Source organism: Octopus bimaculoides, chromosome 29 (genome assembly GCF_046866305.1).
Source record: "Octopus bimaculoides isolate indiv1 chromosome 29, ASM4686630v1, whole genome shotgun sequence".
NCBI classification, from domain to species: domain Eukaryota; kingdom Metazoa; phylum Mollusca; class Cephalopoda; order Octopoda; family Octopodidae; genus Octopus; species Octopus bimaculoides.
Genome location: NC_142956.1, coordinates 13827825 through 13842824, shown reverse-complemented (window position 1 = coordinate 13842824; position 15000 = coordinate 13827825). Strand labels below are relative to the sequence as shown.

Genomic DNA, 15000 nt, shown 5'->3' with positions numbered 1-15000 from the left:
ACCATTACACATGTTTCATTTGCTAATAGGAAGTACAAAATTGTACATGCTGGAGAAACATGTAAGATATCTCCTATCAAAAATTTTTCAGGCACAGAATCAATAGAAAGTATATATACAGAGAGAGAGAGAGAGAGAGAGAGAGAGAGAGAGAGAAAAGAAAAAACATAGATAGATTGAAGTGGGGCTAAGTTCATTTTGCAACTACCATGGTCCTGGGTTCAGTCCCACAGCGTGCCAAATTGGGCAAGTGACTTTTACAATAGCCCTAACCAACCAATGTTTTGTGAGTGAATTTGGTAGATGGAAACTGAGTAGAAGTACCACTTTAAAGAACTTTTAGTCGAATGTATCAACCCCCAACACTTGGTTTTAAAGCCTGGTCCTTATTCTATCAGTCTTTTTTGCTGAACTGCTAAGCTATAGGAGCATAAACACACCAACAGCAGTTGTCAAGCGATGGTGGGGAGACAAACATAGACACAAACACACACACACATATAGATACTTTCAACGGGCTTCTTTCAGTTTCTGTTTACCAAATCCACTCACAAGGCTTTAGTAGAAGACACTTGCCCAGGTGTCTTGCATTAGGACTGAACTTAGAAACATGTGATTGGGAAGTAAGCTTCTTACCACACAGCCATGCCTGTGCCTATAATATATATATATATATATATATATATATATATATATATAGAGAGAGAGAGAGAGAGAGAGAGAGAGAGAGAGAGAGTAGGCAAAACACGCCTTCTTTCTCTCTCTCTCTATATATATATGTATATATAAATTTATATAAATAAGGATAAGGTCATTATTAAAAATACCGATCCTATCAGGTGGAAATAAAAACCTCAGAAGGTAATAATTATTATTAAAATTATAATTAAGGGTATCTAAGAGATACCACCATGCTAGACATACTAGCCAAAACTTGACTCTAAAACCACATTAAATGTTCGTACATGGTGCTGTATGAACATTTAATGTGGTTTTAGAGTCAAGTTTTGGCTGCTATACCTAGCATGGTGGTATCTCTTACATACCCTGAACTATAATTTTATATATGTATATATATAGTCCCACCCATGCCAGCATAGAAGGTGAACATTAAACGATGATGATATGTATATATATATATATATATATATATATATATATATATATATATATATATATATATGTATATATATATATATATGCACATACACATGCACACACAATGATATACATGTTCAAACTGTCTGTGTGTGTGTGTGTATGTATGCATGCATATATATTTATACACATATGCATGGATATGTGTCTTCATGCATATAACATTATATATATGTATGTTTTTACACCTAACTCTTACTAATACTGACAGAAACATACATACATACACATAAGGGTGTGTGCGTATATATATATATATATATATATATATATATTTATTCCAAGAGCGCAATAGTGTGTGGTACATACAGAGAGATAAACCGCATCGTAACCAAAAACAAAGACATATACAAACACACAACACCATACGCAATACTCCCCCCATCTACTCATCGTATTAATGCATATACAGGCATTACATTTCACCAATAAAATTTGCTTAAGGAGATTACGGCACCAAATCGATAGATTTGGCACAAGCAGAATACCATTGCTAAAGAACTTCCTACCAGAATAATGACGAACTTTGTAAAATTCAATTTGTCTTTCTTTGCAATCTTATTAGTCAACATTTTACGGTGCTCGGATGGGATATTGGTTGAAGAGGAAGAGAGGGTGAAGAAGAGGAAGGGGCAGAGGCAGATATGATGGAGCCGTTGGTGTAGGTTCTTTTTTTCTTTTTGGAGGGGTGGGGCTGAAGTGTGACAGTTTTTTTATGTTTCTGTTTTTGATATCTGTTATTGTCTTTTTTTTTCAGGGTGGGGGCTATTGTGTTGTTTTCTTGATTGTGTATATATGCATGTGTGTGTATATATATATATATATATATATATATATATATATATATATATATATATATATATATATACATATATATACATACACACATACATACATATACATATAAATATATATAGAGAGAGAGAGACATACACACACACACATGTATATATATATGCATGTATATATGTGTGTCTGTTTAGATATTACTATTGCATACGTTCATACACACATATGAATACATAAATTGTGTATAAATATATATGCATGTTTGTGTGTGTGTATAGATAGATAAATAGATATATACATACATATTTGCATACTTATAGATTCATAAGTATGTATATAAAATGTATATGCATATATATATATATATATATATATATATATATATATGCATACGTATATGTATGTACGTATATATGCATATACATGTGCATATATATGTATGTACACACACACATAAATATATATATATATTGTTATATGCATGTATACATTCATACACACATGAACATATATTTTTTGCACACATTTATTTGTATTTATATATGTGTGTGTGTACAAAAAAAATATGTATATAATATTTGTGAGCATATATATGTACGTGTATATATATATATATATATATATATGTACGTGTATATATATATATATATATATATATATATATATATATATATATATATATATATATATATATATAAATATATATAAATATATATATATATATATATATATATATATATATATATATATATACATATCATGGTGTTGGGGCTACATAAGGGGAGAGAATTCATTTAATTTCTTTTTTATCTAATTTTGGTCTGTGATACCTTTTCTTCTTCTGTTTCTGATGATGATGATAGTGGTGGTGGTGGTGGTGATGTTTGGCAGGGAGTGGTGTCCTTTCCTTTCCTTCCTTTATTCTCAATGAAATAATTTCATAGAAAATGTATTTTTCCATGCTATAATTGGCCCTCTTTGTTTTTCACTATAGCTTTTGTGTTCTCCATTTTCTTTTTTTGGCAGCCATTTTTTTCTTATTTTCCCTCTTTTTTTTTTCCACATTTATTATATTTTTTATGTATAACTTTGTTATTATTCCTGCTGTTGTTGCTGGTTTTGTTTGTCATTGTTGTTCAAATAATAATTGTTGTTATTGTCATTGCTGCTTTTATTATTGTTGACATTGTTGCTGTAGTTGTTGTTGCTGTTGTTATTGTAGTAGCTGCTGTCATCCTAGCTGTTGTTGTTGTTGATGCTGTTTTTGAGTCTGTTGTTTTCTTGTCGATGTTATTCAGACAATACAGAAGCTCTCACACGGCTAAATACGGCCCCTATTTTAAAGAGACAAAGCAGTTTACTTAGTGAGAGATTTGGCTGTTATATTCAGTAAGGTCAAGTACCTACGTTGAAACACAATCAATTATGAAAGTGGTCCCTATTTTAAGGAGAGAGGAAGAGCTTGTAGAGTGAAGTTTTGTCTGATTACCATCACCCAAAGATCAATGTTGTTGGCACTCCATCGCTTACGACGTCGAGGGTTCCAGTTGATCCGATCAACGGAACAGCCTGCTCGTGAAATTAACGTGTAAGTGGCTGAGCACTCCACAGACACATGTACCCTTAACGTAGTTCTCGGGGATATTCAGCATGACACAGTGTGACAAGGCTGGCCCTTTTGAATTACAGGCACAACAGAAACAGGAAGTAAGAGTGAGAGAAAGTTGTGGTGGAAGAGTACAGCAGGGTTTGCCACCATCCCTTGCCGGAGCCTCGTGGAACTTCAGGTGTTTTCGCTCAATAAACACTCACAACGCCTGGTCTGGGAATCGAAACTGCGATCCTATGACCGCGAGTCCGCTGCCCTAACCACTGGGCCATTGCGCCTCCTCGCCCAAAGATCATACATATAGATGATCATCACCATCATCATCATTATTATCATCACCATCACCATTATTACCATCATTGTCATCATCTTCATCACCATCATCATCATTATTACCATCATTGTCATCATCACCATCATCGCCGTCATCATCAGCTTCATCACCATCATCATTATTATTACCATCATCATCACCACTACCCTCATCAACATCAGTATCATCCTAACCACCACCACCAACATCACCAACATGATTATCATCATCACAATCATCATAATGATTTCAAATTTTGGCACAAGGCCAGCAATTTCAGGGGTGGGACTAAATTGATTACATCAACCCCAGTCATCAATTAGTACTTAATTCATTGACCCCAAAAGGGTGAAAGGCAAAGTCAACCTCAGCAGAATTTGAACTCAGAACATAAGGATGAACAAAATGCTGCTAGGCGCAGGAGTGGCTGTGTGGTAAGAAGCTTGCTTCTCACCCACATGGTTCTGGGTTCAGTCCCACTACATAGCACCGTGGGCAAGTGTCTTCTACTATAGCCTCGTGCCGACCAAAGCCTTGTGAGTGGATTTGGTAGATGGAAACTGAAAGAAGCCCGTCATGTTTGTGTGTCTGTATTTGTTCCCTCACAATCACCTGATAACAAATGTTGGTGTGTTTACGTCCCTGTAACTTGGCAGTTTGGCAAAAGAGACTGACAGAATAAGTACTAGTCTTACAAAGAATAAGTTCTGGGGTTGAATTGTTCGATTAAAGGCGGTGCTCCAGCATGGCCGCAGTCAAATGACTGAAACAAGTAAAAGAGTAAAGCATTTTGCCCTGCATGCTAATGATTCTGCCAGCTTACCACAATCATCATAATCATCACCATCATCGTCGTCTAACATCTGTGTTCTATGCTCTCATGGATTGGATGGTTTAACAGGATCCGATGTGTCCAAGGACTGTGTTGGGCTTCAAAACTTCCTTCGGCATGGTTTCTATGTTGAACCGACAACAACGAAACATATACCTGCTCCTAACTACAAAGCCATACCGGCCTTCCATCCACCACAATCCACCAAACCTATTCCATGCTTTCCCCACATCCCAATCTCATGCTTCTTGTTAGACATGTCAGTATTATACGAAGAAGAAAACAAAATTTACCATCTACATGGAAGAGACAGTCACGAACTCAGAAGTTTACGGAGATCATTTGTGCATCCTATTTTTTAAAATATTCTTTTGGCAGATGTTGTTATTGTTTTGTGACTGCGAGTGTGTTTTTTTTTTAATTTAAATTCTAATTCTACTGAATTTTGATGAAAATTTTTTTACTTTTTATTATTATTTTTTTTTGCTTTGCAAATTTAAAGAGCTAAATGGAACATGTGTTTATTGCATAAAAACAAAAATAATGAACAAAAATAAATAAAATTAAATAAAATCAAAATCAAAAAAATGCTAACGAGCATACATTCCAGTCTGCTCAGACACGAACAGAAGCAAAGTATGGTAAATATTTTCTCTTTTATATTTTACTTATTTCAATCATTTGACTGTGGCCATACTGGAGTACTGCATTGACAAATTTTAGTCAAACACTTCAATTTCAGTACTTTTTTTAATAAGTCTGTTGGTCTCTTTTGTAGTACTGCTAAGCTAAAGGAACATAAACAAACTGACACTGGTCATCAAGTGGTGGTGGTGGTGGTGGTGGTGGTTTTTGGCGGGGAAAAATAGAAACATAAACCCATACATCCATATTTCTCTCTCTCTCTTTATATATATATATATATTTATATTTAAATAATAAGGGTGAAAAATTGAATATTAATTTGATTAATATCAATTTAAAACCAGTGGCCTAGCATATTGAAAAATCTGAAGATTCAGAAAAATTATATTACATACATATAAGAGGGATGACCACTAAGTGGACATCCATTTTGCTAGAAGTAGACCACCTACGGTCTGATGACTAAGAAAAGATTGTTCTCAAGAAAATTCAGCAAACGCCAGAACGTAAGTGAGCAAGACAAATATTTTGTATCTTTTCATTTGTCTCGCTTGCTTACATTCTGGTGTTTGCGGAATTTTCTTAAGAATAATCTTTTCTTAGTGGTCAGACCATATGGCATCTACTTCTAGTAAAAGGGATGTCCACTTAGTGGTCATCCCTCTTATATGTATATATATAAATATGTTAAAGAAGTGATTGAGAATTTAAACATCACTTCTTTAACATATTTACCAAATCCACTCACAAGGCTTTGGTTGGTCTGAAACTACAGTAGAAGACACCTGCAGTGGTATTGAACCCAGAACCATGTAGCTGGGAAGCAAGCTTCTTACCACACAGCGACACCTGCACCTATCTATTTATCTATATGTGTGCATGTGACAGGCTTCTTTCAGTTTCCAACTACCAAATCCATTCAAAAGACTGGCAATAATAAATGTGTGTGTGTGTGTGTGTGTGTGTGTGTGTGTGCATGTGACAGGCTTCTTTCAGTTTCCAACTACCAAATCCATTCAAGGCAATAATAAAAGACACTTACCCAAGGTGCCACTCAGATTGAACCCAGAACCATGAAGTTAGGAAGCAAGCTTCTTACCACACAGCCATGCCCTATCTTTCCAAGCTGTCTCTTTAAATTTGCAGCTCATCTTCCACCTCTTAAATTTATTGTTCTCAATCAATGAACATTGATGGGCAATTTATTTTATTGGCTACAGAAGTTGAATATAACCGACCATCACATTCAACAACGTCCTACACACACACACACACACACAAACAGAAGACAAAAATAATAAGAGTTATGACACAGAGAAAACATAGCAAAGAAAGTAAAACGATCTCTCTCTCTCTCTCTCTCTCCAGTCTCGTCTCCTCTCTCTCTCTCTCTCTCTCTCTCTCTCCAGTCTCGTCTCCTCTCTCTCTCTCTCTCTCTCCAGTCTCGTCTCCTCTCTCTCTCTCTCTCTCTCTCCAGTCTCGTCTCCTCTCTCTCTCTCCAGTCTCGTCTCCTCTCTCTCTCTCCAGTCTCGTCTCCTCTCTCTCTCTCCAGTCTCGTCTCCTCTCTCTCTCTCCAGTCTCGTCTCTTCTCTCTCTCTCTCTCTCTCTCCAGTCTCGTCTCCTCTCTCTCTCTCTCTCTCTCTCTCTCCAGTCTCGTCTCCTCTCTCTCTCTCCAGTCTCGTCTCCTCTCTCTCTCTCCAGTCTCGTCTCCTCTCTCTCTCTCTCCACTCACTCTTTTCTCTCTCTCTCCAGTCTCATCACATCTCTCTCTCTCTCTCTCCAGTCTTGTCTCATCTCTCTCTCTCTCTCTCTCCAGTCTTGTCTCATCTCTCTCTCTCTCTCTCCAATCTCGTCTCATCTCTCTCTCTCTCTCTCTCTATCTTTCATTCCAGTCTCATCTCTCTCTCTCTCTCTCTCCAATCTCGTCTCATCTCCCTCTCTCTCTCTCCAGTCTTGTCTCATCTCTCTCTCTCTCCAGTCTCGTCTCATCTCTCTCTCTCTCTCCAGTCTCGTCTCATCTCTCTCTCTCTCTCTCTTTATCTCTCTTTGCAGTCTCCTTTCATCTCTCTCTCTCTCTCCACTCACTCTTCTCTCTCTCTCCAGTCTCATCTCATCTTTCCATTCTCTCTCCAACTGAAGCAGCTATATACCTCCCCTACTGCAAAACACCTATTTGAGGGGGTGTGTGGCTCAGTGGTTAGCATGCTGGACTTATGATCGTCAGTTTGTGATTTTGATTCTTGGACCAGGCAGTGCACTGTGTTCTTGAGCAAAACACTTCATTTCACCTGGGTTCTCATTCCTAAGATATTTTTCAATGTTATTATTATTATTATTATTATTATTATTATTCAGGTCACTGCCTGGAATCGAACTCAGAATCTTGGGGTTAATAGCCCACGCTCTTAACCACTACGTTATATGCTTGTGGGCATATGGCATAGTGGTTAAGGAATGAGAACCCAAGTTCGAAATTTCCCCAAGACACCTGATGAAGGCTGGAGGGTATATCAGCCGAAACTTCATTTCATGTTGCTCCAGTCCACTCAGCTGGAAAAATATGAGTAATCTTGCAACAGACCGACGTCCTATCCAGGTGGGGATGAAAGCCAGCCTTTTTTTTTTTTTTACCTAAGATACCTGTTTCTGATCCTCGGTTCTTACTCAACCTTTCCATCACCTGGCATAGAACCTCCCTCCCCAATACTACTCTCCACTCAGTTTAGGAGCCATTGTCTTACAAGTTACCTGGTGACCTCACTAATGTTGGTGCCACATAAAAGCTCCCAGTATGCTTTGTAAAGTGGTCCATATTAGAAAGGGCTTCCAGCCATAGAAACTATGCCAAAGTAGGCTAAGAGAATTGGAGCATACGACAACAAGGATGAATAAAATATGCATTAGATCAATCATGAACAGTATTAGTCTCACCTGGATCTTTAATCTCTTCACAATAATCTGTAAAGAAGAAAAAAAATGCATGACCCATTATAAAGTTTTATGCACAAATCAAACTGACAAACCATTTAAAACAAAACTATTTATTTATCTATCTATCTATCTATCTATCTATCTATCTATCTATCTTTCAGGTGCCTTTTATTAAAAGAGAAAGATTTCTGAGTAAATTTATGAATCCATTGATGGCAATCTGCATGAAACTGTTCTTAGTTCTTTGACACAAACTTCCTTCTTTAAAAGTGATCTTGATTAAAAACTTCCAGCAAAACTTTTGTGGTAATTTAAGTGCTAAATACTAGCTTAATAATGAGAAGATTATTTTACTAAATTCATTTTTTCTCAAAATTAGTTGAAACAAAGACAGTATATGTAAACAGAAATATGGTAACAAAAGGGTTAATGTGATCTTAATTAATAATTTAAATGTCAAACAATAGCTTAATAACGATAGTTATTTTATAAAAATTCTTAATTATTTTAAAAATTAATTGAAACAAAGGAAATGTAATTCTACGGAAATATGGTAACAAAAGGGTTAAAGTGATCTTAATTAAAATCTTCCATCAAAATTTCACCAGCTTAATAATGACAAAGATATTTTACTAAATTCCTTTTTTTCAAAATTAGTTGAATCAGAGACAGTATATGTCAACAGAAATATGGTAACAAAAGGGTTAAAGTGATCTTAATTAAAACTTTTCATCACAATTTCATGTTAATTTAAGTGTCAAACACCAGCTTAATAACGATAGTTATTTTATAAAAATTCTTCATTATTTTTTAAATTAATTGAAACCAAGTTAATGTAATTCTACAGAAATATGGTAACAAAAGGGTTAAAGTGATCTTAATTAAAATCTTCCATTAAAATTTCATCAGCTTAATAATGACAAAGTTATTTTACTAAATTCTTCATTATTTTAAAAATCAATTGAGACAAAAGCAGTGTATTTCAAGAGAAATATGGTAAAAAAATTTTGAAAATGATCTTAAATAAAACTTTCCTTCAAAATTTCGTGTTATTCGCTAGTTTAATAATGACAAAGTTATCTTACTAAATTCTTAATCATTTTTGAAATTAATTGAAAGAAAGACAGGGCATTTCAACAAGAATATAGTAACAAAAAGGATTAGGGATTAAAACAAAAGCAGAGAATTTCTCAACAGAAAAATACTGATTAATATGACTAAACTTCTAGAATTTTCCATCATATTTGTTTTAACCCACCTTTTTTTTTATACCAACCCACCTGAGAATGTCAGTTCTATGATAAAAAAAAACCCCACCTGTTACGAGTCACTTAAATTAAAACAATATCAAAATTTCAAGTCAATTCATGTTCCAAACAATAACTTAATAATGGTTTCAAATTTTGGCACAAGGCCAGCAATTTCAAGAGAGGAGCTAAGTCGATTAAATCAACTTTTATTTTATCGACCCCAACAGCAATTTCAAGAGAGGAGCTAAGTCGATTAAATCAACTTTTATTTTATCGACCCCAAAAGGATGAAAGGCAAAGGTGACCTGGGTAGAATTTGAACCCATAAAGCATTTTGCCTAACATGCTAATGATTCTGCCAGCTTGGCACTTTATAAACAACAGCTTAATAATCCTTTTGATCATAGGCACAAGGCCAGACATTTTGGAGTTAAGTTGATTACATCAAACCCCAGTACACCATTGGCATTTAATCTATTGACCTCAAAAGGACGAATGAAAGGTACAACCCCAGTACTCCACTGGTACTTGATTTATCGACCCTGAAAGGACGAAAGGCAAAGTCGACCTTGGTGGAATTTGAACTCAAAATGTAAGGACAGACGAAGTGCCACTGATCATTTTGCCTGGCATGCTAACGATTTTGCCAGCTCACTACCTTAATAATAATAATAATAATAATAATAATAATAATAATAATAATAATAATAACCCTTTCTACCATAGGCACAAGGCCTGAAATTTGGGGGCACAGAGACAGTTGATTACATCGACCCCAGCACTCAACTGGTACTTTATTTATTGACCCAGAAAGGATGAAAGGCAAAGTCGACCTTGGTGGAATTTGAACTCAAAATGTAAGGACAGACGAAGTGCCACTGATCATTTTGCCTGGCATGCTAACGATTTTGCCAGCTCACTACCTTAATAATAATAATAATAATAATAATAATAATAATAATAATAATAATAACCCTTTCTACCATAGGCACAAGGCCTGAAATTTGGGGGCACAGAGGCAGTTGATTACATTGACCCCAGCACTCAACTGGTACTTTATTTATTGACCCAGAAAGGACGAAAGGCAAAGTCGACCTTGGTGGAATTTGAACTCAAAATGTAAGGACAGACGAAGTGCCACTGATCATTTTGCCTGGCATGCTAACGATTTTGCCAGCTCACTACCTTAATAATAATAATAATAATAATAATAATAATAATAATAATAACCCTTTCTACCATAGGCACAAGGCCTGAAATTTGGGGGCACAGAGGCAGTTGATTACATTGACCCCAGCACTCAACTGGTACTTTATTTATTGACCCAGAAAGGATGAAAGGCAAAGTCGACCTTGGTGGAATTTGAACTCAAAATGTAAGGACAGACGAAGTGCCACTGATCATTTTGCCTGGCATGCTAACGATTTTGCCAGCTCACTACCTTAATAATAATAATAATAATAATAATAATAATAACCCTTTCTACCATAGGCACAAGGCCTGAAATTTGGGGGCACAGAGGCAGTTGATTACATCGACCCCAGCACTCAACTGGTACTTTATTTATTGACCCAGAAAGGATGAAAGGCAAAGTCGACCTTGGTGGAATTTGAACTCAAAATGTAAGGACAGACGAAGTGCCACTGATCATTTTGCCTGGCATGCTAACGATTTTGCCAGCTCACTACCTTAATAATAATAATAATAATAATAATAATAATAATAATAATAATAATAATAACCCTTTCTACCATAGGCACAAGGCCTGAAATTTGGGGGCACAGAGGCAGTTGATTACATTGACCCCAGCACTCAACTGGTACTTTATTTATTGACCCAGAAAGGATGAAAGGCAAAGTCGACCTTGGTGGAATTTGAACTCAAAATGTAAGGACAGACGAAGTGCCACTGATCATTTTGCCTGGCATGCTAACGATTTTGCCAGCTCACTACCTTAATAATAATAATAATAATAATAATAATAATAATAACCCTTTCTACCATAGGCACAAGGCCTGAAATTTGGGAGCACAGAGGCAGTTGATTACATTGACCCCAGCACTCAACTGGTACTTTATTTATTGACCCAGAAAGGATGAAAGGCAAAGTCGACCTTGGTGGAATTTGAACTCAAAATGTAAGGACAGACGAAGTGCCACTGATCATTTTGCCTGGCATGCTAACGATTTTGCCAGCTCACTACCTTAATAATAATAATAATAATAATAATAATAATAATAACCCTTTCTACCATAGGCACAAGGCCTGAAATTTGGGGGCACAGAGGCAGTTGATTACATTGACCCCAGCACTCAACTGGTACTTTATTTATTGACCCAGAAAGGATGAAAGGCAAAGTCGACCTTGGTGGAATTTGAACTCAAAATGTAAGGACAGACGAAGTGCCACTGATCATTTTGCCTGGCATGCTAACGATTTTGCCAGCTCACTACCTTAATAATAATAATAATAATAATAATAATAATAATAACCCTTTCTACCATAGGCACAAGGCCTGAAATTTGGGGGCACAGAGGCAGTTGATTACATTGACCCCAGCACTCAACTGGTACTTTATTTATTGACCCAGAAAGGATGAAAGGCAAAGTCGACCTTGGTGGAATTTGAACTCAAAATGTAAGGACAGACGAAGTGCCACTGATCATTTTGCCTGGCATGCTAACGATTTTGCCAGCTCACTACCTTAATAATAATAATAATAATAATAATAATAATAATAATAATAATAATAATAATAATAACCCTTTCTACCATAGGCACAAGGCCTGAAATTTGGGGGCACAGAGACAGTTGATTACATCGACCCCAGCACTCAACTGGTACTTTATTTATTGACCCAGAAAGGATGAAAGGCAAAGTCGACCTCGGTGAAATTTGAACTCAGAATGTAGCGACGGGCAAAATACAGCTAAGCATTTCATCCAGCCTGCTAACAATTCTGCCTGCTCACCACCATAATAATGATAATAATAATAATGATGATAATAATAATAATAATAATAATAATAATAATAATAATAATAATAATAATAATAATCCTTTTTACTATAGGCCAAAGGACTGAAATTTCGGAGGAGGGGGTTAAGTCAATTACATGGACCCCTAGCACTCCACTAGGATGAAAGGCATGACCCTAGTACTCCACTGGTACTTATTTTATTGAATCCGAAAGAATGAAAGGCAAAGTTGACCCTGGCAGAATTTGAACTCAGAATGTTAGGACGAATGGAAAGCTGCTAAGCCTTTTGCCCAGCATGCCTTATAAACGACAGCTTGATAATGAAAGTTATTTTACTAAATTCTATTTAATTTTTTAAAAATTAATTGAAACAAAGGTAATATATTCCACGAAAATTAAAGTAACTAAAGCCTTAACGATCTAAATTGAAACCTTTTATCACAATTCCATGTTAATTTATGTTTGAAGTAGCAGCTTAATGCTGTCAAAGTTATTTTACAAAATTCTTCATTATTTTCAAAATCAATTGCAATTAAGTTAGTGCATTTCAACAGAAATCTGGTAACAAAAGAGTTAACATGATCTAAATTAAAAATGTCCATCAAAATATCATGGTAATTTATGTTCTAAACACCAGCCTTAATAAGGGCGTAATTATTTGAGTAAATTCTACATTATTTTCAAAATTAATTGAAACAAATACTGAATGTTTCAAAAGAATTCTGGTAACAAAAGGGTCAAACCATTCTAAATTAAAACCTTCAATCAAAATTTCATGTTAATTTTTGTTCCAAACACCAATTTAATAATGACTGTTAATTTACTGAATTCTTCATTATTTAAAAAATTAATTGAAACAAAGTCAATATAATTCGACTGAAATATAGTAACTAAAGGGTTAAAGTGATCTAAATTAAAATGTCTCATTAAAATTTCATCTTTATGTTCCAAAGCATCAGCTTTATAAGGACAAAGTTATTTGACAAATTTCTTCATTATTTTAAAAATTGATTGAAACAAAGTCAATGTAATTCTACAGAAATATGGTAACTAAAGGGTTAAAGTGATCTAAATGAAAACTTTCCATCAAAATTTCATGTTAATTTATGTTCTAAACACCAGCTTAACCCATTAAGTCCCACTGTCCTATAAATAGGACACTAAGTGAGAATAAACCTATATCATATTGTCTCAATGTCCTATTTATAGGACACAGAGTATTTCCATTTCTACTTGAAATGAAGGAGTTTAAGTAATTATTTTTTTCATTTTAACCTATTTTTAATCACCTGTAAAAATTTGAAAGTAATATTCAGAAATTTAAGTACTCTAGGACTTAATGAATTAATCATAATTAAGACCAAGTTACTTTTCTAAGTTCTTCATTATTTTAAAAATTAATTCAAACAAAGGCAATGTATGTCAACTGAAAAATGGTAACAAAAAGTTCCGAGTGATTTCATATTAATCTATACTGCAATACATATTGTAATATTTCAGAATGGTGATTTTTTTACTTTTTTTGCCAAATAAACATACACACTATATATTCATTCTTTACTTGCTTATTATTGTTATTTTATCTTATGTCCATTGTCTGAAAATCTTTCATCACACATCTGTGACCTCTTCAGTGACTCTTCCATCCCACGTGTCTCCTCCTGTTCTGTTTAGTTCATTATGTGTATCCTTATCTGCACATACATTTACACATCTGTGTGTGTATGCATGTCTATGTTTTGTATGTTAGCTTTGTGTGTGTGTACTATATTATTTGTATCCATGCCCTTTACATAGTTTTTTCCTTTTATTTCCTTATTTATCTCTATTCCTTACATTTCATCATAAGTATGTACATGTATGTCTTTTGTGTGTGTATACATGGGTTTATGTATTTGTGTCTTCCTTTCTTTTTTCCTTCTGTCTTTAATCATTGAATACATGATTTCATATCAGGAATCTAGCAAAACAATTCATGATCATGTGTAGCAACAACACACCTTTGATAGATTCAGTAGCTAATACTAATTCCAGGCCATTAATTTGGGGTGACAAACACAGACACACAAACATATACATATATATATATAATAATATTAGGGACAAAATCCAAAATTACAGGTACAAACTCAATTAAAATCAATTTATAAAAAATTAAAATTAAATTGAGCTTTATAGATAAAATATATATAAAATATATAGTTTTAGGGAAAATAACCAAGTTTCAAGAACTCATCGATGAAAATCCACTATCACATATAGAAAAATTAGTAATTAAAAGCACAATAAATGAGTATAATATAAAACAAAGTAAATATCATAAGATAAAGATAATATCTTTATCTTATGATATTTACTTTGTTTTATATTATACTCATTTATTGTGCTTATAATTGTTAATTTTTCTATATGTGATAGTGGATTTTCATCGATGAGTTCTTGAAACTTGGTTATTTTCCCTAAAACTATATATTTTATATATATATATATATA

General features: G+C 34.4%; 1 protein-coding gene across 3 annotated transcripts in view; it reads right to left on the bottom strand.

Moving 5' to 3' along the window:
• The window catches only part of LOC106876278 (uncharacterized), a 1065409-nt gene that overhangs the window by 859110 nt on the left and 191299 nt on the right, over positions 1–15000 (bottom strand). For all 3 annotated transcript variants that reach the window (XM_089345612.1, XM_089345610.1, XM_089345611.1), the window contains exon 3: positions 8278–8304. In XM_089345612.1, coding sequence (XP_089201738.1) covers positions 8278–8304 — 27 coding nt within the window. The remainder of the gene's footprint in view (positions 1–8277; positions 8305–15000) is intronic.